A 24,947-nucleotide genomic window follows, 5' to 3' on the forward strand; every position below is an offset into this window, starting at 1 on the left:
GAAGAGTTAGAAGATAGATACTATTTGACTCTAATATTGAAAATAGTTCTTTATCTTTTTTAAAAATGGTCTGTAATTGATGATAACAGGAGGCTTAGATGACTTTGAAGAACACTAATTGGAAAGATTATTAGCCGCGGAAACAGGAAATTGTAGATTACCCTTTTCTAGAAGTGTTTTTAAAGTAAGTCTTTGTGAAGTATGTTTCAGGCACCATTCTGTCTAGAATTAGAGATGATGTGCAACAGAAATGGAGCTCTCAACTGGCTCTGTCTACACTCTGGGCTATAGATTTGTTGAGTTATATTTATCATTTTAGCTTTTATAGGTTATTAGAGTGATAATGGCAGTCCTTTCGGGAGTGGGCACCAAATAAAAGCTAATCAGTTAGGAGACATTAGATACAATCTTGAGATTTTTACTTTTTATACATCACTCAGATTTTCTGCTTTAAATAGTTCTTACCTAATACAAGATGAATATCCAGGAGAATTGATAGACTTAAGAGAATTCATTTGAGTTCCTGTTTCCAAATAGCTTTTCAAAAAAGTTGAAGTAAAATCTCCTTTCATGTAATCTGTTAAATATGCATTCTTTAGGTTCGAGAGCAGGAAAGAGATATCGCCTTACAGATAAGAGAAGACATAAAACAGAGGAGAGATCAGCAATTTACACGTTTAGCAGAGGAGCTAAGGGCAGAATGGGAAGAATCACAAACTCAGAAAATAAAGAACTTGGAAAAACTATATTTGGCAAGTTTACGAAGTATGGGAGAGGGACATCGACAGGCCAAAGAAAATGTGAGTGTGATCTTATTTGACTACCCCGTGTGGCAGTAGTATTGGTCAGAAGTAAATTACAGTTGTTGAATGCTTTTATTATGATAAAAATGTTTTCATGCATTGAATTTCTTTGGGGAAGCCTGAGCTTTTTTATAAATTTAATGTAATTTGTGAGTGATAGTAGGCTCATTTCTTAGTAAGAGTTGTGTCAAGTAAAATCCACGTCAAATAAAATTGTTCTTCCTATGATGTTTAAATTAGCATTATTCTCTTCCAGTACTCCTCTGTCTGGCGAAGTAATAATCTTCTGATTCAAAAGGTGTTGTTCATGTCAGGCATTTTAGACAGATTCAGTGGGGTGAATTCAGATTTCCCATTTCAGTGTATTTCCTGCAAACGTGGTTTGAATGTATATATATTTGTATTTCATTTACAAATAGCAAACATTTTTTGATGACTTTCAGAAAGCCATTGTAAGTCTGCCCCATTATTTTGATTTATTATGATCTGTGATGTGGAAATACTACCGTCCTAGAATCAGTCACATACAATAAGCAAGCTAGTAACAAAGAATCTCTGATAAATCTTTGATAAAAACTAGTGAGGAAGAAAACACCTTAAAGAATGTGGCAATCTGTTTCTTGGTCCTTGGTTTTAGTCTGTGTTTTTAGTAATAGCTGTAAGTTCTGACTCAGATTTCTCTGGTTTTATGTGTGCCACATTAACTTTGTGCATTAGTGCAGTGTTTCCCAAACCTATCATTTGAATATCACGTTCACAATTTTTGCCCTGACTAGGAAACTACCCATATTACTATACATTTGACATTTTAATTTAAATGGACTCTTTTATTACTTACTTTAACCATGTCCTAAGTTGTTCAATATCCTGTTTATATTTTTGTAATAATATGTTCATTGATTGCATTAACTTTACATTAAAATGTTTGCATTTGTCCCCCCTAATATGGCATATCATCAGTGGTGCTGTTATCATGCTGTGGGAAACACTGCTGTATAATGTGTAGAAAGAAGGTGACAAAATTGATAAATTACTTCTGATATTATATGAGATACATTTCTATTATTCTTGTTTAGTATGACATTTTAAGTAATAACTATTTTTAGGAACCTGATTTGGATGCTCTGGCACAGCGGGCAGCAGAAAGGAAAAGAAAAGCAGATTTGAGGCATAGAGAAGCCCTGAAAGTACAGAAAAAGCAAAAAGAAATATTAATGAAACAAAAAACCTGGTAAAGTAATCTCAATTGGAACTAACATGGTTGAAAGTAGAGGATATGTAGGATACTATGTAAGCAAATAATAAATGTCATATAGTAGCATATTCATTGTGCTTGTTAAACTTGGTTTAAAAATAATGCTGGGGACGGGAAGCGATGTGCTTAGGTGAACAGCATAACTAAGGAGCTTTCTTTCCTAGTTGTAGTTTGAATGTTGAGTTTAACAGCAGTTACTAAGTTTCTGGAGAAATGTGTGGCTAGTTCAGAATGCATGTCAATCAATGTCTATCTCTGATACAACATGAAATAAAAATTGATGCGATTAAGAACATTAAAAAAGATTGTAGACTCTGAAAGTCATTAGTAATTTTTTCATGTTGTAAAACTTAAGGGCCATTCACAGGAAACATGAATGAAGGAAATTAAAAAATTAAGGGCTCTGTTACTATTCAGCAATGGTTATTTTACATCATGGCCCATTTTAATCAACATTTCTGTTTTTTTTGCTTTAAAGAACATTGAAAGTTTCTTGGGTTGGTCCCCACTGTAGAGCTTTATGTCTTTAGATATGCCTCTCTTAATTCGTAAACATTTTCTTACATGCGTATAGACTCTACACAGGTAAAGCATACTGAGCCTGTGGGATCAGACTGGAGGATTTCTTAAGCCTATGACTTTTATATTTTTAACCCTGAGTGTTGTACTGAAATATTACCACTAAGAGATTAATTGATGACATCTCTTGTTTCTTAAGGCATATAAAAGCTCGAAAGGAAGCACTGCTTGTGGAAAAAGAGAGAGCAGCCAAAATTACGAGTTTGCCACCTCCTCCTCCAACTCTTTTTGAGGTGAGTTTGTTTGAGTGTTAAGAGGAACTAGGTCATAATTCTTCTTTATTATTATAATTCAGTGAAAGTCAGAATGACTGTCACTTACTTAAACTTAATTAATTGTATAAGAAAACTTATTTTAAGCAAATCACTCCCCACCCCCAGCATTATTTTTAAACCAAGTTTAACAAATACTATGAATATGCTACTATATGACATTTATTTAGTATTTGCTTACACAGTATCTTACATATCCTCTACTTTCAACCATGTTGGTTCCAATTGAGATTACAGTAAAAATTATTACTTTACCAGGTTTTTTGTTTCATTAATATTTCTTTTTGCTTTTTCTGTACTTTCAGGGCTGCTTTATGCCTCAAATCTGCTTTTCTTTTCCTTTCTGCTGCCCGCTGTGCCAGAGTATTTTACAATAATTCTAGATATCATTTCACCTGTAAATACTTCAATGTATATCTCTGATGTATAAGGTCTTTTTTTTTTGAGTTGGAGTCTCGCTCTGTCGCCAGGCTGGAGTGTAGTGCGATCTTGGCTCACTGCAACCTTGGCCTCCTGGATTTGAGCAATTCTCCTGCCTCAGCCTCCCAAGTAGCTGGGATTACAGCCACCACACCCAGCTAATTTTTGTATTTTTGTATTTTTAGTAGAGACGGGGTTTCACCCTGTTGGCCAGGATGGTCTTGATCTTTTGACTTCGTGATCTGCCTGCCTCGGCCTCCCAAAGTGCTGGGATTACAGGCATGAGCCACCGCGCCCAGCCCTTTTTTCTTATATAAAACTAATATTGTTTCTAATATCATTTAATACCCAGTATTTGTTCAGCCTTCCTCAATGATGTAAAAAAAGTTTTGTCGTTTGGAAAACTATAATGGTTTTGGTTTTTAAGAAACTTTTAATAATTCTGCTTTTTGAAAAAATACCCTATATTTATTGGGGGAAAAAAACTAGGCTATTTGTCCTTTAGATTTTCCCACACTCTGAATTTAGCTCATTTTAAATGGTCACCGTGTTACAGATAAACTGAGTTTCAGTTAAGTTAATAAATTTGCATAAGATTATAAAGTATCCAGGTGTGGTTTAAAAAAAGAAAAGAGGTAAAAAAGACTATAACAAGAGGGATCTATTTTTTATGGGAGTAAAATATGTGCTTTTGTGTTTTGAAGCTCATTTTTCAAAAAAAATTTAAAGCAGAAATTTTAAAAAATATTCTCCGCATTAGCTTGTTATAGTTATTGAAATGGCTTTTTGGATGATTGTCAAAATTACCTAGTTATTTTTATCTGAAAAGTTAAGTAGAAGTAAACCCACAAGTACAGGGATGTCTAATTTAGTTGTACGTACAAGTATATTCTGTATAAGCATAAGTACCAGATATTCACTTCTTAGGCCTTTCATTTTGTCGCCTTCCTGCTTTTATGTTAAGCCATCTACCATGTCACATTTGATCCAACAAGATTCAGACGGAAGAGTCATGTTTCAATCACTCCATCAGTACAAAGTGAGATGATGAAAGTCAGGCAATATATTATCCATGATGCCTTTTGATTGTCTTAATTCTTAGTATTTATAACAAGCCAAAGTCAAAAATTTATAAAAAGCAAGTAAAACTGTATTAGTGCTTTGAGAAGCATGAATTATATCAGTGAATGTGAACTATTTAGTTCCTTTTCTTGCTTTTTTTTTTTTTTTTTTGAGACAGAGTCTTACTCTGTCACCCAGGCTGGAGTGCAATGACGCAATCTTGGCTCACTGCAGCCTCTGCCTCCTGAGTTCCAGCAAATATCCTCAGACTCCTGGGTTCCAGCGATTATCCTCAGACTCCTGGGTAGCTGGGATTACAGGTGCCTGCCACTGCTCTCAGCTAATTTTTGTATTTTTTTTTGAGACAGAGTTTCACTCTTGTTACCCAGGCTGGAGTGCAATGGCGCGATCTCAGCTCACCGCAACCTCCACCTCCTGGGTTCAGGCAATTCTCCTGCCTCAGCCTCCTGAGTGGCTGGGATTACAGGCACGCGCCACCATGCCCAGCTAATTTTTTGTATTTTTAGTAGAGACGGGGTTTCACCATGTTGGCCAGGTTGGTCTCAAACTTATGACCTCACATGATCCATCCACCTCGGGCTCCCAAACTGATAGTGTTACAGGCATGAGCCACCACACCTGGCCTACTTCCTTTTAAGAAAACAGGATATATTCTTCATTTTTTCCTTTGCCAGTTTTCAGAGTAAAGGGTTGGTGTAATAATCAATGTCATTGATAGTAAATGGGTTTTTTTTTTCCTTTCTCTTTTGTGAATATCACTGTTAACTTGTGGGTTTTTTTTAACTCAATATTACATAGTCAATTATAGTCATTCTTTTTCTTCTTACTGACGTTCGTAGTATCTGAAATTTGGTCAGCAGGAGACTCTTGAAGTTTGTCTCTGCGTCCCTGTGACTCCATGAGCATTTCCTTGCTCTGTGGCCCAGCGAATGACCTAGGCTTGTTTACCCTGTCCCACATCTGGTATCTCCAAAGACCTCTGATTCTTTTTAGTGGAGAAATGTTACTTACAAACTAAGATCTGGGTGATTATATTCTTGTTTAACTAAAAGGCATTATTTTAGGAAAATTCATTACCCAAGCTAGTAAAGGTGTTTGGGATAAGGCAGTGTTTCTGAATGTCTTAAGATAGTTGTGAATGTATGGCACAGAAGGGAGGGACAGGATTCTGGTTTGAGAAAAGCTAGGTTGTAGGGTATTTTGGGGCCAGGGAAATGTACCACATAAGAACATTGTATCCCACACACAGGATATAGGTGCATCTGTATCACTGTTTCTCCCAGCAGATAAAAATATAAATGCTGAAAAGCCTGGGGAAATAAACTTAGACTATTTAGTCTTCTCAAACCAAGGTTTTTCCTTAATTAATTTAAGAAAATATTATTTTTTTGAGACAGCTGTTTACATGGTGAAGAGAATGGATACTTGTTGTGTACCTAAGAATTTAGTTATGTCAGGTTTTTTTATTCATATCTAGTTTAATCACTTTAGCCCTGCATGGTAGATATTTCCACTTAACAAATGAAGAAAATTGAATGTCAGACTTTAAGTAATGTGTCCAAAGTCCGGTAATAGGTAAGTGTGAGAACCAGAATTTATGTCAAGGTCAAATTCTATAAAGCTCATGATCTTTTTAGTTTAACACTTGGCTTCCCACAAATATACTTCTTCAGAGTTCATGCTAACTGTTCCAGTTAACTGTTTAGACACTAAAGTCTACAAATGTAAACAACCACAGTCTTCATAGGGCTGTTAAAGAATGAAGTTTGTATGGAAAACCCTGAGATGCTATGACGATATCTCATGTATCTATACTAGATGCAAGAGAAACTGAGCCTTCTTTTACTGCTTCCCTTGCTTAAACCCTTCTTTTTTTTTTTTTGAGATGGGATCTCACTACGTTGCCCAGGTTAGAGTGCAGTGGTTCTTCACCAGCACCATCATAGCTCACTGCAGCCTTGAACTCCTGGGCTAAGGCAATCCTCCTGCTTCTGCTTCCTGAGTAGGTGTGACTACAGACATGTGCCATAGTGCCTGGCATTTTTTTCTTCTTTTCCTTTGCTGCATGAGCCAGTGTCGGGTACTCCAGGGTAGAAAGCTGGTTTTGTCCTGTACATGGCTAGATAAGGCGAGAAATAGTCACTGTGGAACAAGACTAAAGCTAGAAGATAGAACACAGGAAGTAAATTGAGTGATTTTAAAGTATTAACAGGTCATCCTAATTCTGCCAGGCTGAGGAGTGATTTCAGTAAACACTTAGGTATAATTCACTGGAAATCTTGTTATAATCAATAAGGATTCATAGTAATCGAAATGTCAAATTGTGATCCCAATTTTGGGAGGATTCCAAATTCAGTCTATACATAATTGCCTTTACTCTGGAAGTACTGGTACTTTAAAGTGTGTAAATTGAATCACATTTTTATATCAAGTTACATAATTTTAGAGACTTGTTTTCTTCAGAGTTCTTCCTTGTCAAGAAGCTTATGGTTAATTTTTTCAAGACATTGATTGATTCATTCTTTTTTTGTTTTTTGTTTTTTGTTTTTTTTGAGATGAAGTTTCGCACTGTCACCCAGGCTAGAGTGCAATGGAACAGTCTGGGCCCCCTGCAACCTCCACCTCCCAGGTTTAAGTGATTCTCCTGACTCAGCCTCCTAAGTAGCTGGGATTATAGGCGCCTGCCACCACACCTGGCTAATTTTTGTATTTTTTAGTAGAGACGGGGTTTCACCAAGTTGGCCAGGGTGGTCTCGAACGCCTGACCTCATGATCTGCCTGCCTCAGCCTCCCAAGGCATTGATTTAAAAGCTACTAAGATTCTTTGAAACATTCTAATGTGTATTACCATCTCTGAATTTTTGTTTAGTGACTTCAGTTTCTTACTGAACTTTAATATTAACTAGTTAAAGCTGGTTGTGGTGGCACCTGCCTTTAATCTCAGCTACTTAGAAGGCTGAGGTGGGAGGATTGCTTGAACCCAGGAGTTGAAGACCAGGCTGGGCAACATAGCAAAACCCTGTCTCAAATATATATATGCTAGTTAATGTTTTCGTTAGTTGTCATTTAATCTTTTACCTAAATTATAAGATCCTGAATAAGGTCTCTCTATTGTACATATCTGGATGTATTTCAGGTACTTGCCAATTAGTTATCTTCTGACTGATCTAGGTAATTCTCAACTTTGGCTGTACGTTGTTCACCTGTGGAGTTTTTTTTTTGTTTTTTGTTTTTTGGTTTTTGAGACAGTCTCGCCCTGTCACCCAGGCTGGAGTGCAGTGGCGTGATCTCAGCTCACTGCAACCTCCATCTCCTGGGTTCAAGCGATTATCCTGCCTCAGCCTCCCAAGTAGCTGGAATTACAAGTGTGTGCCACCATGGCCGGCTAATTTTTGTTTTTGTGGTAGAGAAGGGGTTTCTCCATGTTGGCCAGCCTGGTCTTGCTGCTGACATCAAGTGATCCGCCCGCCTTGGCCTCCCAAAGTGCCGGGATTACGGGTGTGAGCCACCGCACCTGGCCACAGTTTTTTAACAATACTAATACTAGGCTCTATTCCATAGATTCTGATTTTAATTTGGTGTGGGACCAAGACATGAGCAGTTCTTAAAAACTACTCAGATAATTCTGCTGACATCAGACTGTTCATTTTTACTTGGATTTTCTTAGTCTCCTCTAATTTTTTTTTTTTTTTGAGATGGAGTCTCACTCTGTTGCCCATATTGGAGTGCAGTGGCGCAATCTTAGCTCATTGCAACCTCCAACGCTGGGTTCAAGCAATTGTCTTGCCTCAGCCTCCCTAGTAGCAGGGATTATAGGCGTGTGCTACCACTACCAGCTAATTTTGTATTTTTAGTAGAGAAGGGGTTTCTTCATGTTGGCCAGCCTGGTCTCAAACTCCTGAACTCAAGTGATCTGTCTGCGTTGGCCTCCCAAAGTGCTGGGATTACAGGCGTGAGCCATTGCGCCCAGCCCCTTTTTGTCTTTTATATTGTTTGTTTTCTTTCCACTTGAGTCCTCCTTGTCATTCCACACTCATGTATGTTATAGCTAAAACTTTGGTTAATTCTCAACCTATTCTTATTTAAACTTTTCTCCCTTCCAACCTGTGTTGCATTCATGATGTCATTGAATAAGCCAGGCACGGTGGTACATACCTGTAGTCCTAGCCATGGTAGGCTGAAGCATAAGGATTGCTTGAGCCCAGGAGTTGCAGTGAGCTATGATCATGCCACTGTACTCTGGCCTCGTCAGTAGGCCTTAAAAAAATTAAAAGTGCTTTTTATCCATTAATCGATTCTTACAGTAACTGTCACAATGATCATATGGTATAGTGATAGCTGTAAACCCACTGTTCTTGAGAAAGCCAAGGGACAGAAAAGCTGAGGGACTTTGCTAAGTTTTCACTACTAGGATATAACACAGAAGAGATCCAGCGGAAGTGTTAGCATTTCTTTGTGAATTTTTTTTATGTTACCTGTAAAATGCATGGTTGTTATCTATGTCTAATTGTTAGAACTTCTAGTTGTTAAGAACTGTTACTCTGAGTTCTTTGAAGCCAGGGCCTTTTATTTTATTTCACTTCTCGTTGTCATTCACAATGCTTTGTATAATGCTTAACCCATAGTAGGCACTTACTGTTCTTTGTCAATTTAGTTGATTAGTTAAACATCAATGTGTGATACGTTGTGATGGACTGAATCTGCTTTTACAAAATACAGGAAGGGTAAGGGGGAACGTAGTTTATTTTCATTCTTGAGAGTTGTTTTGTTCTGGAATAAGGGTAATTTAAATATTGGCAAGTGTTTCAGGACCAAAACTCAAATACATCATTAAACGTTGAGAAAATAAGACTAGCATGAACTATAGTAGAATTTTTGTGATTAGATATGGAAGAGGACATAATGGTACAGGTTGTTTTCTTATAAATACAATGAAGTGCTTTTCATTTCATTTGATCTGGCCTGTAAGTCCTTCTATATTCAGGAAATTTAAAGATGAAATGTCTCTATAAATAACTTAAAAATTGAGATGAATAAAACACATTGATTAGTTAGCCACACCTTGAAGATGATTTGAAATACTGATGAATCTAGTACTTTTATTAAAAATTGAAGTAATTTAACTCTGTAAAAATTTGATTTCATTATGAGCAGATTTTTAGCTTGTTTTGGATGAGAACTCATTAAAATACAAAATCACTTTTTTTGCATTGGATTTGGCTTTAAATAAAAATACGTTTAACTTATTTTTTTATGTTCTCTTTTCCAGAACATTGAAGTAAAAAGAATTTCTGCTGTCAAAACCAATAGTTCTACCTACCATCATCTTCATACTCTTGTGAATAGAGAGATAGACACAAAACAGGTGATTGACGTCTTGTTTGTTCATGCCCTCGATTTATTATTTCTGTGTGCATTGAATTGAATTATATCTTAGTTATATGTACTGTGTTCCCAGACTTCAAATTTTGGCAATTGGTAATTATAAAAAATCTTTTAAATATGCTTTGAATTTTCATGTTGCTTTAATATGAATTAAACTAGTTGGCTATTTAAATGGTTATGTTTTAAAATAGCAGATTTTAGGACTTTTTTGTCATAAAATATTACATGCTATTTGTGAAAAATTTGGAACTATACACATAAGCATAAACAATTGGAAAAACACCAATTCTTTCACCAAAATGGAATATGGGTAATGTTTTAATAAATTCATTATAACCTTTATTTAAATATAAACATATACACAAACTTTTCAAAACATTATTTTTAGTAGCAGCTTAATAGTTTGCATAGCATTTATTTAACCATTGTTTTATTTTTTGCTTCTATAAGTAATGTTAGCATAAAGAGAAAGTTTTTGGCTCCAAACTGTGTAACATTTGATTCAGATCATTAAATTACTTTTTAAAAAGCATCAGCAACATGAGAATGGCCAACTTACCATAACCTTGTCTGCACAGAATATTATGTTTACAAAATTATTGCCAGTCTTAAGAGTAGCAAATATATTGTTATTATAATTGCTGTTTCTCTGCATCAGTGGGTTTTAATTTTTCTCTTATTGAATGTATTTGACTACTAGGAAAATAAACTTTATAGCATTCCTGTGGCATTTAGAATGCAACAAGTATACATTTTGGTTGACTTCTTAATAGTAAAGCAATATTCAGTTAAGAACTAAAGTGAGTATCATCACAGAATGAACTTCTAAGATGCCAGAGTAAATCTGACATTTATTTAAAATTGTAAAGTATTATTACAATTTCAGTATTAGAATGTAGGAACAATAACTTAATTTGTTGCTAACTGCTTTACTGTTTACTGCATTTCTGTGATATTAAAAAGATGTTACCTTTTAACTAAGAGTGATGATGAATTTTTTTTCCCCAAACTGCATCAGCATATGGTGCTGCTGATGGTATTAAATTAACATTCATAAGCTCTCTTTTTTGATAGTAACTAGAAGACCTAACTCCTTTTCAATTTTTGGGCTAAAAAAATTAGATTAGTAGTTACAATGATAAAGGGTTAGAAAAAAGCTAGGGACCACAGACAGATTTTGTTTCTAGCAGTTTTATGAGCTTCGTGTACTGATTGAAGATACGATTTCTGAATATTTTCTGAAGTAGATTTATTACTGTACACATTTTTATTCGTATTTTTTTCTATTTGCTGCTTCACTCCGTTACTTAGGAAAAATCTGTCCTTAAATCTTGGATTTAAAACGTGATGATCAATGTGCTTGGCTGTTAAGATAAAATTACCTCTGAATTTTCATCTGCACTCAACTTATATCACATGCACAATAATTTTAGCACCTTCCCTGGAGAAAAACGATATTATCTTTACAGCAGGTATCATATGAAAAATACTTGCACTCTTGACATATATGTTTGGGTATTTTTCTTTAGCAGCTTTCTGCAAATAAACTACTTTCATTTGTTCAGTCAGCCTTTTTTAGCACATAAGAGCTGTTATTGTGTGTGTGTTTTTTTAATATCCTGATGAAGTAATTCCAACAATCTCTTGTATGTCATAATATTTATCTTTGGCTGAAGAATAATTATGAAAGTGGCCTGCTGTAGTTGTACTTAGAGCCAGTAAGTCTCTACATTATGTTTTGTTGCATTCATTACCTCTACACAGAACTGAACAAAACACCATATGCTTGAAAGTCCTACATTACTTACTCATAGCCTTCATCATGTGTATTCCTCGTCAGTGACAGTTACATAGCACTTTTTTCAAATGAATTCATAAACAACTTTTTTCTTGAAACCCTCATGGTTGAAATCGATTGAAATATTGTTCTTAGAGGTTATTTTATTTAATATCATACATATTGATATCCTAAATCTATATATTATAATTTTGATTTAATCTGACTTTTTTTGTCTTGCCTGTTATTTAGTTTTACATGAATATTTAGTGGCTCACAGGGGGTATATTTTTAATAAATTTGTTTGGCCAGTATACTCTTTGTTAATTTATTAACCATCAATCTCTTTACCTATTTATCTCACTATTTGACAATTTTTAATAATTTTACACATGAAGTTAATAGCTGTCTTGGTCATCATTAATTGTTTCAACTGGCTGGCAGAATTTCTACATACAAAAGATGGGAAAAGACTTTTACTGCTGGTTACATTTAGAATATTTACCTATACTTGAAAGTGAATGTTCAGTTAATAAACGTAAATCCAGGCTGGGTATGGTAGCTCACGCCTATAGTCCCAGCACTTCAGGAGGCCAAGGTGGGAGGATTGCTTGAGACCTACCTGCTCAGCAAAGCAAGACCTGATCTCTTAAAAAAAAAAAAAAAGTAAATCCAGACTGTGTGCCCCTTTCTTTTTGTGTGTTATGTTAATGAGATTTGTGGGTCTTTAGTTTTCAATACTGTCATTTTAATGAGATTTCTTTTTATTTTTTTTTTTGAAACAGAGTCTTTCTCTGTTCTCCAGGCTAGAGTGCAGTGGCACAATCTTAGCTTACTGCAACCTCCTCCTCCTGGACTCAAGCAGTTGTCCTGCCTCAGCCTCTCAAGTAGCTGGGGTTATAGGTGCCCACCACCACACCTAGCTAATTTTTGTATTTTTAGTAGAGATGGAGTTTTACTGTGTTGGCCAGGGTGACCTTGGGTGATCCACCCACCTTGGTTTCCCAAAAAAATCAAAAATTTCTTTACTTACAAAGTGATGGAGAAATGTGTTTGGAGGAGTATAACCTAATCTGTTTCAAAATGAGTAACTAGGAAAAATTTATACGATCAATTTGATCCCTTTCATAGGTATATGCTGTTGATAATTATTGGCATTTAAAAATATAACTCCATATATTTAATTTTATGTATGTAGAAAATATGGTTTTAAGGTTGTTTTGTTTTTTAGTTATTGCTTGTCTCACACTTTAAAAATTTTGCCTGAAATGTTATTGATTGACTGCTAGCCAGATGCTCATTTGGCTGCTGAAGAAGAAGCTAAACGATTGGAAGAGCTACAAAAACAGGCAGCACAAGAGAGAATGGAACAGTTCGAAAAGGCACATGTACGGGGATTCCAGGCAATGAAGAAGATCCATTTGGCTCAAGTAAGAGTTAAATTCTACTTGTGACCATTACTGATAGACTTACTAATAGCGTTGCAGGACTGATTAGTGAATGAGCTCAAAGAAAGGTAGGAAGGGTGGAGTTCAGTATAGTCTGATTCATATGATTTCAAGTTTCCCAACTTTCTTGCCTTCCCATTTCAAGTTCTGATTGGGTTAGGCTATTTTCCCAGTGTATTGCTCTTCTAGAAGTTTTACTAATGCATTTATTAAAAGTTTAATATTTTAATAAGTCCAAAACAGCCTAAGGAAAAATCACTTTTCTAATTCAATTTTTTCAATAACATATGTGCTCTATAAATTTGAGGATTTAGTTTATTAAATATGTATTGAACAAAGCACTTTTTGGCTTTGCAGGATGTTGTTTCAAAAGTAGAGTCATGATCCATGCTATTGGAGCTTTTAAAAAGTGACCATCAATAGGTTGACCACAGTGGCTCTTGCATGTCATCCCAGCAATCTGGGAGGCCGAGGTGGGCAGATCGCTTAGGCCCAGGAGTTCAAGACCAGCTACATGGAGAAACCCCATCTCTACTAAAAGCAGAAAAATTAACCAGGCATGGTGGTGTGTGCCTGTAGTCCCAGCTATTTGGTAGGCTGAGGTGGGAGGATCGCCTGAGCCTGGAACAAGGAGGTTGCAGTGAGCTGAGATCACACCACACCACTGCATGCCAGCCTGGGCCACAGAGCAAGACCCTGTCTCAAAAAATAAAATAAAATAAAAGTGACTGTCAAGGCCAGTCAAGGTGGCTTATGCCTATAATCCCAACACTTTGGGAGGTCAAAATGGGCAGATTGCTTTGAGCCCAGGAGTTCAAGACCAGGCTGGGCAACATGCAGAAACTCTGTCTCTACCAAAAATCCAAAAATTAGCCAGGCCTGGTGGGAATACAGCCAATCCCAGTTTGGGACTGTATTGTGGCCCGGGACCCCATTTCCCAAGAAGGCTGAGCTGGGAGGATTGTTTGAGCCTGGGAGGCAGAAGCTGCAGTGAGTCGAGATTGCACTACTGCACTCTACCGTGGTGACAGAGTGAGATTGTGTCAATCAATCAGTAGTGACTGTCATAAATGTGCAAATATTATAATGAAAGCTGACTTTATAGTTTTAGCTTCACTTCTGTCATGCTTATTCATTTAGTGTTTAGCCTTGAAACGTGGCATAAAAATGATTCATCTTATTAGAAGTCTGATTTTTTATTTTCTGAATTTAACTAATACATCTGGATGTTTTAAACACCCATCTTAGGAATTAGTTTTTAAGTACTTCTTAAAAATACATTGGGAATTAAATTTTCTTATGTAGTTTATTTTTATAGTTTGAACTAAAATCATGAGCTTCTCCTTTAAGTTTTTAGCTTTTGTAAACTCAGAGTGAACTATGACTAAAATAGCTGAATGTCTGAATTATTATCAGTAATTCTTCCCACCTTAGGTTTAAACTTACAGTAAAACAGACACAAAAAGCAGTCATAAATTGAACAGATTCTTCTCTAGAAGCTGTGGTGTTTAGTAGTTTAAGCAGGTGGGCTCCACAGCCATTCTGCCAGGATTTCTCTCTCTTCTTGGCCAGTCAGCTGTTTGATCTCAGGCAAATTAGTTAACTTCTCTGTGTTCTGTTTCATGTGGTTTTTTTTCTTCATAGTCTCACTCTGTCGCCTAGGCTGGAGTACAGTGGTGGGATCTTGGCCCACTGCAACCTCTGCCTCCTGGATTCTAGCAATCCTGCCTCAGCCTCCTGAGTAGCTGGGAGTATAGGCATGTGTCACCACACCCAGCTAATTCTTTTTTTAAGGCAGTCTTGCTCTGTCGCCCAGGCTGGAGTGCAGTGGCATTATCTTGGCTCACTGCAACCTCCACCTCCTGGATTCAACCAATTTTACTGCCTTGTTCTCCCGAGTAGCTGGGACTACAGGCATGCGCCACCACACCTGGCTAATTTTTATATTTTTAGAAGAGTTGGGGTTTCACCATGTTAGCCAGGATTTCCAGACCTCATGATCTGCCTGCCTCGGCATCCCAAAGTGCTGAGATTACAGGTGTGCGCCACCAAGCCCTGCCCAATTGTTTTGTGTTTTTATTAAAGACAGGGTTTCACCATGTTGGTCAGGCTGGTCATGAACTCCTGACCTCAAACGATTTGCCCACCTCAGCCTCCCAAAGTGCTGCTGTTACATACATAAGCCACTGTGTCCGGCCTGTTACCACTTTTAATGCAGGATTTCTCTACCATGCAATCTCACTACTAATAGAGGATTTCACTTTTCCTGTCTGAACCTTTTTGCTGCAGACTATATTATGGCCTGGGACCCTATTTCCTTCCAGTGTCTATATTAACTAATATTTGACTTCTACCTGCTTCTCCAGTTTTATCTTTTTTTCCTTAATCATCCTTGCCTACCAGGCACTAGCTGTGATGAACAGTGTGCTATTTTCTGACCATCCCATGCCTTCATCTCCATACCTTTGTGTTGCAGTTTTTTTTTCTTGCATGTACTCGTTCTCTTTCACCAACTTTTGTCTGATTAAATCCTCATCCCAAGGAATGAGAAGTTTTTCCTTGTTCTCCCTCCTTACCTCCCACCACCAAAATTCCATTAGATAACCTCCCTAACACACTGATTAAACTTTCATAATAGCCACACTCTTTAAGCTTAAAGAAATACATTCAGATCTCTTTTAATCATGGAAATTCATAAGAGTATGAAGTAACAAGAAATATTCTATGTGCAGCCACAGTCACTGTGGGTCTTGGTGCTTACCTGAGACAGGTACATGAAGAACTGGAACAAAGTACATTACAGGAGCCATGGCAACTTATATAGAAATTAACTTCGTGACTTTCCTCAGAAAGGAAAATTGTAACACTTTTTGAAGCTTTATGGCCTAACTCTTTCATAGTACTTACTAACATACTACTATTTGTTTGTTGGTCTTATACTACTAGGGTAGGGTTGAGATTGTGTCCCTAGCACTTAATGTGGTATCTGGTATTCAGCAAATAATTGTTGAATGAATAAATGTCTGTCTTTTGACTGAACAAATGATAGAAGGGAAGAGAGAAACTTACGTCCTGATCCTCATTTCCCCTACCCACAACACTGTTAATATTACCATACAAAGTCTGTGACTCAGTTTTTGTTCTCTTTATTCTTGAAGAATCAGGAGAAACTAATGAAAGAACTCAAACAGCTACAGCAAGAGGACCTGGCACGTAGGAGACAGACTGTAGCACGAATGCCACCACAACTAGTTGAACTTCCATACAAACGCAGTGAAATGAAGGAAGACTGGCAGAGAGAATTGGAATTTGCCTTTGAAGATATGTACAATGCAGATAGGAGTAAGTTATTTTCAGTAGAGTTTTCAGTAGTGGTTTTAAACATTTTGGTAGGAAAATATGTCTGTAATGGTAAAGCAGTTTTTATTTTGAAATGGGGTCTCAGTTTGAAGGAGACCTCCATATTTTAGATTAAGGCATTACAGTGACCTTTGCATTTTTGTGATCCAGTTATTTTTAATCATTTTGGAATGGGAACATGTCTCTATATTTCTTTTTTAAGAGGTAAAAGGGAATCTGATTTTGCACCTTGAACCAGAGCCTTTGCCCACTGTGACTGATCACATCCAAGATGAAGAGCTGGACCTTTCAATGGAACAAGAAAATTTGGGTGCAGCTGAAGACCTTCCAGTGACAGAAGCTGAAATAATATGTTCTAGTGAAACAGATGGTAAAAACTTTTCTGTTCTAAATATTAACAATATTTCACAGAAAAAATATGCTAATCCTTAGCCAACGTTAGGAAAATCTGATTTGATTTAAGTGCAAGCAGTGAATAATACTGATGGGAACAGTAGCTAAAGGAAACAATGTTTTCATATTTCCATCATTGATGATCCTTTTTCGTATGTGCAGGAAGAAATTTTATTGATACATACAGATGATCTGAAGATTTTTAAGTTATTTGAGTTAGGTGCTCAATTCTGAATTCGTTTGAAAGGTTGCATGGTAAACATACCTGATAGCAATAACTTAAGCATACCCTGAGAATGACCCTGTGTGGCACACACACCTGAATGTGGCTCTGAGCTAGGGAATCTGGGAGTGGCCAACCTGGAGATTTGTTTCTTGTCTGTGAGGAACATCTGAGCCCCTGTCTCCTCGCGTGAAACATGAGCCATACAGAGGATCAAGGCATCAAGTTTTGGGTTCAGTAAAGGTGGTCAGTTGGAGGTCATAAGGAAAAGAGTACTAAGTGACAATGCTATTTAAACTGCATGGTTTTTGCAGTTCTTCAGTCCAGCCTGCTGCCACTGGACTCTCCCTTGTATGTATTCCCTCAGTGAAACCGCATAGCTCATTGGCTAGCTTTGGATCTCTTATTTGGCCTCTTGAACTTGGTGCCATCTCCATTTGAGTCAGTAGAGGTTCAGCACAACAAAGGTGAGCACAGACTTGTCAGATCATCAGAGATCCTACTGGTATTCAGTTATTTCTAGATACTTCGTGTGTAATGATGGGTAGCACAAATTTTGATCTTTCAAACATCTCTGTCTCCAACATTCTGAACTTTTTCACTTGGCTTTCCCATAGTTACTTAAAACTCCATGTCTAGCAATAAATTTATACTCTTCTCTTGCCTACTGAAACCTTCTCTATTTTTGCTATCTTAGTGAGTGATATCACAGTCCCTTTTTTTTCTTTATTTCTTTTAGTTCCCTTGGCAATGAAGACCCAACAGATTCCTTCAAAAGTTCTTTTTAAAAAATTATTAAATAAGATCCGAAGCCAAAAATCTCTCTGGGCAATTCAGTCCATGTCTGAGGATGAAAGTGAAATGATTACAACTGTTAGTGAAATTGAGAGTAAAGCACCAACGGTTGAATCAGGAACACTTGCCAGCGAAGAGAGAATGCTGTCCTCTGGGCAGGAACAAGGTATTTCTCTCCAGAGTCTCATTTTATATAAACCCTTTTTAAGTTGTTCAAAAGTAGGTTCATTCCTGAAAAACTAAAGAGGTTAAAAGGAACAAAATATAATCCTGCTAATTAAAAGTGGCAAAGAAACATTAAAAGCCTTGGTGAAATCTTCTTACAGAACACTTTTAATGTAGTATTGTTATTTATATATATTTATTCCAATGTAATCAATGAATCAAAATTAACCATTTCCTTAATGAGGTGTTCAGGCTGTTTTCTAATTTTTCTTGGTTATTTTTTATGCTATAGTGGGCATCCTTTTAGTGAAGTCTTTGCCCACATTTTTACTTCCTGAGGAAGAACTCTTGAAAGAATAACTCCTGATCAAAGGATATATGAGCATATTAATGGGTTTTGAGTGTATTGTATTCCCACCAGATACTTGGTTTCTTATTTGCTCATTTTAAATAATTTTTTGATTGGAAAAAATAGGCTCTTAAATATATTTCCAGAAGTTATGATGTATCTGTTCACATACAATTCAAGTACCTCCTTGATGGGGATTCTTTTAAAAATGTGATTGGATTTGTATGGAAATGTTTTGCTTCTGTGCTTTTGAGAAAAGTGACTTATGGTCTGTATTTGGGTTTTGGATTTTCCTGAGTCCCACAGGAAGCCGTCTGGAAGTATTTTCTTCCCTTGGCCTCTTGACAGTCTCTTCCTTCAGTTTTCCTACTTTACTGTTTCCTCTTTCATTTTCTTTGCTGTTTATCCACATCTCCACAATGATTAACCATTGCCCCTGCAGCTCATTCTGTAAGTCCCTTCTCTTTGTGCCAAAACTCCCTAGATGATCTCAAATGTCACACTTTACATTATCATCTATATACTCATGTCTCCCAAGGATATATGTCTAGTCTTGGCCTTCTGTTTGAACTCAACTTACTTATTTAACTGTTTATCATCTCTTGTATATCTAACAATATCTTCAGTGTATTCAGAAGTGAACTGTTGATATCCCCCCCCACCACACATCTGCTTTTCCTACAGTATTTCACATGTCAGCATCTGGCAGTATTTTAATTCCCTCAAGCCGAAAAGCTTATAATCATTCTGGTTCCCTCTTTTCGTATCTTACATCCAAGCTATTAGCTGATCCAGTTGATCCCACCCTCAAAATATATCCGTAGTCCAACCATTTCTTACCATCTACATCCTAGTTTAAGCCACATTCATTTTCTAGGGTAGATTCTTGTAGTACCCTGCTATCATCAGTCTTTGCACCTACCTATTATGGTCTGTTAACACACCTCTTAAAAACAAATAATCTCATGTCATTCCTCTGGCTGAAGCCCTCCAATACCTGTCAGTTTCACTCAGTAAAAACAGAGAGTGTATAGTGGTTTCAAAGCCTTATGTGACCTGCACATATACACACCCACCACTGCTCCTCTCATACTCACTACCCTTCTGACTTCCTTTTCCTGCCACACCTGCCTTCTCATCTTCTGCAAGGTAGATGCCAGCTTCCTCACTGTTTCTCAAATAGCAAACATAGGGCTCCTGGTCTTAGCAACTGCTGGTCTTTTTGGCTGGACTTCTCTTTTTCTTGGGTATTTCCTTGACTCACTTCTTCACTTCTTTCACATGTTTACTCAGCTATCACTTTATCAGTAAGGTTTTTTCTGACTATATAAAATGGCACACTTCTACCCCTCCCCACCTCTACTCCGACCTCCACACCTTTCACTTCCTATCCCCTTTACCCTGCTTTCCCCCCATAGCTCTTATCAATATCTGATGGGCAATAAAGTGACTTTGGTGCTTATTTTGCTTATTATCTTAATGCCTACCCCACCTATGCATAAGGATGGGAGCTTTGATTTTCTACATTGCTGTGTCCCCAAAGCCTGGAGTACTGCCTTGTACAAAATAGGTGCGCAGTTAACATTTGTTGAATTAATTGAATGGTTTAAAGGAAAAGAGGTAAATTTAGAATCTAGACATATATATGATATTTAATGCCATGGACATAGAAAACCACTTGGAGGGGAAAGAATTCAGTGAAAAGAGGGCATATAAGACCATTTGAGGGATTCTAGCATCTAGAAGATGGCTAGAGAAAGGGCAAATGGCAAAGTCAGTGAAAGGAGTGACCAGAGAAGTTGCGGAGAATATGGTATTGGAATCTAAAAAATGGGACTCTCATATTCAATCCATGACCAAGTTCTTTTGATAAAGGGCCTATAATGAGGAGGCTTTCTCCATTCTCTTCTGGCTTTATTCTCCCCCTTGCCTGGCTACAGCCCATGCACACTGATCTTTCAGTTCCTTGAATGGGCCAAAGTTTGTGTCTTTATCCTCATGGGGCGTTTTTTTTTTTTTTTTTTTTTTTGAGACGGAGTTTCGCTCGTTACCCAGGCTGGAGCGCAATGGCGCGATCTCGGCTCACCGCAATCTCCGCCTCCTGGGTTCAGGCAATTCTCCTGCCTCAGCCTCCTGAGTAGCTGGGATTACAGGCACGCGCCACCGTGCCCAGCTAATTTTTTGTATTAGTAGAGACGGGGTTTCACCATGTTGACCAGGATGGTCTCGATCTCTTGACCTCGTGATCCACCCGCCTCGGCCTCCCAAAGTGCTGGGATTACAGGCTTGAGCCACCGCGCCCGGCCCATGGGGCGTTTTATACCTGTTGGTCTGTCTGGAAAAGTCTCCTATACATCTTCACATAGTTTACCTGGCTGGTTCTTCCTTACCTTTCAGGTGTCTGCTTAAATGTCATTTCCTCAGAGAAATTTCATCTTGCCCAGAGAGTTGTTATTTATTATACTCTATTGTATAACCCTTCACTTTTCTTATATAGTACTTGTCACGATTTCTACTTTTATAATTTTCTCTGGGATAATTATATGATGGTTCTGCTATCTACTCTGTAAGCCTCCCTGAAGCCTTCTCTCGTTCACTGTGGTGTCCCCAGCATGTACCACATAAGTAGGTGCCAAATGAATAAAGAAGTGAACAGAAACGGCTGCTCCATGCCAAGTATCTGGCTACCCAAATATGATCAGAACAAATTGCTTTAATTTCCTTCTCTGCTCTGGTTTCACAAATTACTTTTTAGAAAAAAAAAAAAAACTCTAGCATCTAGATATCAAAGATACATTGACATTTCATTAGCTCCTCTTTTTTAACTTTGATTCCTTGTTATTTTCACTCTTGTTATGCTTTTCCACTGTGTTTGAAACCTTAGCATATCTTTTAAATCAGTTCTTCATGTTTTCACAATTTCAATCTTTCATGTCTTATTATTATGCTTGGGTTTAATGAGAAATACATTTGATCATCAGGAAGGTGACTGGATCTTAACTAAATGAGATATTCAGGTGGCCTAGATTGAATTTGTTAATACCAGAATTTTGTTATTTTGCTTTGATTTAAGCTTGACAATGATGATATATTCATAATAACAGTGTTATTACCTGTTACAGTTGTTGAAAGTGATACACTAACAATTGAGTCTGGACCACTTACTAGTGAAGATAAATCACTTTCGTGTGGTACAAACTCTGGAAAAGAACAAGGTATTTCTTTTTATCACATCCTCAAATTAAATTTGACTCCTCAAATCTTTTTCTTTGAATTAAATTACATGTGATATATTAAGAAAGGGCATTATAATGGTGTCACAATTCTAAATTATTTAAACTAATTTTTGTTTGGGGCATTCCCTTAGAAATAAAAGAGACTCTGCCTATCACAACTGTAGCTCAGAGTTCAGTTCTGCTTCATCCTCAAGAAGAAGCAGCCAGGATTAGAAAGTCAGCAAGGCAGAAACAGGTAATTTGAATTTTTATTTTTAAAGATTTATTTCCCCATCCCCGCTCGGTACTATTATATAATTTTGTTTGACTAATGACATTTATCTTAATGTCTGGCTACTTTTGATATCATGTTTTTGACATTGTCTTACACAGACATTCAGCTGATAGAATGCATGTTGTCTTTGCTCATACTACTCATTCAATCCTTTCTGTGTCTGCTTTATATTTTATATATTTGTAGGGGTCTTACCTTCCCTATAAAACTTACTAGCTTTTAAAAAGCAGAAGCTATCTTCTTTAAAAGATTGAGTTTATCCTACACAGTTTCTGATACAATGCTTTGTACATAGTAAGTATACAATAAATGTTGAATTAACAAGTCCTTATCATAGTATTAGACACTCAGATGGGCTTCTTAATCCTACAGGTTTTTTTTAAAAATATATTTCAGAGGAAAAAAAATTTTTTTTAGGACGGAGTTTCACTCTTGTTACCCAGGCTGGAGTGCAATGGCGCGATCTCAGCTCACCGCAACCTCCGCCTCCTGGCAGAGGTTATTACTAACAAGTCAGGTTATAGTCCTAGTTAGTTTTTTCAAAAATACAGCTGGGGAGTGAGAATTCCTTGCACCAGTATTTCTTCTCAGATAAATATTTTCTCAGGCCGGGCATGGTGGCTCATGCTTATAATCCCAGCACTTTGGGAGGTCTAGGTGGGTGGATCACCTGAGGTCAGGAGTTCAAAACCAGCCTGGCCAACATGGCAAAACCCCGCCTCTACTAAAAATACAAAAATTAGCTGGGCGTGGTGGTATGTGCCTATAATTCCAGCTACTCAGGAGGCTGAGGCATGAGAATCACTTGAACCCAGGAGGTGGAGGTTGCAGTGAGCCGAGGTTGCACCACTGTATTCCAGCCTGGGCGACCAGAGTGAAACTCGTCTCAAAAAAATATATATATATATTTTCTCATCAATAGTCTAGAACAGTATTGTTCAGTAGCACTTTCTGTGATGATGGAAATGTTTTATATCTATGTCCAGCATGTATCTATTTGCCACATGGGCTGTTGAATTCTTAAAAAGTTAGTGTAACTGAGGAACTGAATTTTAAGTTTTATGTAATTTTAATTAAATTTCAGTAGTCACATATAGCTAGCAACCACTGTATGGATAGTATGGTTCTAGGTGTACTACAGAACTGTAAACAGTCTAAATTCAGGGGTTCCTATGCGTGAGGGAAAGTAAGGAAGAGGAAGACAGGAACTCAGTTGAAGCCACTGTTGCCTAATTAGGAATAGGCAAAGAATCAGGTCGAGACTTTTTTTTATCTTGAAAACAAGATCATTGTTCATTATCTCTAGTAGAAATGCTATTCTTTATATAATAAAACTTAATGTGCATTCCTTTTTTTACTTAGTAAATATTTTATCTATCAAGGACTATATAGTAGTCCCTGCTTATCCACAGGATATATGTTCCTGGACCCCTAGTGGGTGCCTGATAGTACTGAACTGCGGATAGTGTTGATTCCTGTATATAGTGTGGGCGAATTTTTTTCCTTCTTTATAATTCCACTGATAGAAAATTTACTCTTCCATAGATCTTAGCAATCAGTGTACAATTTTTTTTCTTTCTTTATTGAGAACTTTCAACTTTTCACTAAAAGGAAGCACTTTACAGCCTCTCTTTGATATGTCTGAACTGCCAGCATTACTACTCTTGTGCTTTGGAGCCATTATGAAGTAAAACAAGAGTTGTTTGAACACAAGCACTGTGATGCTGCAACAGGCAAGTTTTTGTAACCAAGATGGCTACTAAGTAACAAATGGCCTGATGGAGTTTATAGCATGATATGCTGCACAACGGGATTATTCTTGTTTCAGCAGGACAGTGCAAGATTTAATCACACTGCTTAGAACAGTGCATAATTTGAAACTTATGAATTATTTCTGGAATTTTCCATTTAATATTTTCTGGCTGCTGTTAACCCTGAGTAATTAAACCACAAAAGCTAAATTGCAGATCAGAAGGGACTGAGGTGCTAGATTTGGCAGACTAGTTTTGTCCTCATGAAACTCATAGTTACTCAAACATGTTCATATTGCTTAGAATGTAAGTATGCTTATATATATTAGAGTTTGTGTTATCTTTCTGCCATTTTCTTCTCTTCCATGCCTGACAAAAAAGACACAGACTGTTGTTCATTGCTTCTAGATAACTATACCTCTTAATGGGTATGGCTAAGAAATTAAAGTATTTTAGGAGGCCTTGATATTTAATTTCTGTACTCATTATTTATACTATTAAGTGTGTGAAGATAGAATTTGGCGGTACATCATTTGCTGCTTCTAAGTAGTTCTTCAGTGGTGATCAGGGTTTCCCTGTGCTCTCAGAAAGTAGAAATAGTTAATGTATTTATGCTTTTGTTTCCTTCTGCCTTTTTTTACTTCTCTCCCTTTTTCTCTTTTTCCGTTTTCCCATCTTTTACTCCCATCCTCAGTCTGTCAGTGACAATAACAGAGATGAAGCATCACTACTTACTTCTTTGAAAATTAGTACACTTGGTGAAGAAACCTTCTTCTTTTAAATGGAATGTGTATTAGCTTTCCCTTCTTATGAGTTTGTTGTTAATAGATCAATAGTATTTTTGTTACCTAGATAATGGAAATAGAAGAGCAGAAACAAAAGCAGTTGGAATTACTTGAACAAATTGAACAGCAGAAATTGAGATTAGAAACTGACTGCTTCAGGGCTCAGCTGGAAGAAGAAAAAAGAAAAAAAACTACTCAACAGACTGGGGTAGGATGCAGAAAATCTCATCACTATATAGATCTTTTGGTGACGGGGCAAGAAAATAGGAGCACTCGTAGCATTTAGAAAAGGGAAATGGTCGGCTGGGTGCGGTGGCTCACGCCTGTAACCCCAGCATTTTGAGAGGCCGAGACAGATCACTTCAGGTCAGAAGTTGACCAGCTTGGCCAACATGGTGAAATTCCATTTCTACTAAAAATAAAAAATTAGTTGGACATGATGGCACATGCCTGTAATCCCAGCTACTCAGGAGGCTGATGCAGGAGAATCACGTGAACACAGGAGGTGGAAGTTGCAGAGTGAGACTCCATTTCAAAAAAAGAAAAGTAAAATGCCTTTGTAATTCATATTTGGTCTTTTTTTAATATAATGTA

At 37.0% G+C, this 24,947-nt stretch overlaps 1 protein-coding gene across 1 annotated transcript in view; it reads left to right on the plus strand.

Moving 5' to 3' along the window:
* CEP295 (centrosomal protein 295) overlaps nt 1–24,947 on the plus strand; it is a 58,714-nt gene that overhangs the window by 4,288 nt on the left and 29,479 nt on the right. Inside the window, exons 3-13 of the mRNA XM_064365407.1 lie at nt 600–800; nt 1,910–2,034; nt 2,777–2,870; nt 9,682–9,777; nt 12,864–13,004; nt 16,181–16,364; nt 16,585–16,752; nt 17,738–17,959; nt 21,430–21,522; nt 21,675–21,778; nt 24,421–24,561. Coding sequence (XP_064221477.1) covers nt 600–800; nt 1,910–2,034; nt 2,777–2,870; nt 9,682–9,777; nt 12,864–13,004; nt 16,181–16,364; nt 16,585–16,752; nt 17,738–17,959; nt 21,430–21,522; nt 21,675–21,778; nt 24,421–24,561 — 1,569 coding nt within the window. The remainder of the gene's footprint in view (nt 1–599; nt 801–1,909; nt 2,035–2,776; nt 2,871–9,681; nt 9,778–12,863; nt 13,005–16,180; nt 16,365–16,584; nt 16,753–17,737; nt 17,960–21,429; nt 21,523–21,674; nt 21,779–24,420; nt 24,562–24,947) is intronic.

The sequence above is a fragment of the Aotus nancymaae genome, unplaced genomic scaffold (genome assembly GCF_030222135.1).
Source record: "Aotus nancymaae isolate 86718 unplaced genomic scaffold, 86718_ANA_hifiasm-v0.15.2.pri h1tg000059l, whole genome shotgun sequence".
Lineage (NCBI taxonomy): Eukaryota > Metazoa > Chordata > Mammalia > Primates > Aotidae > Aotus > Aotus nancymaae.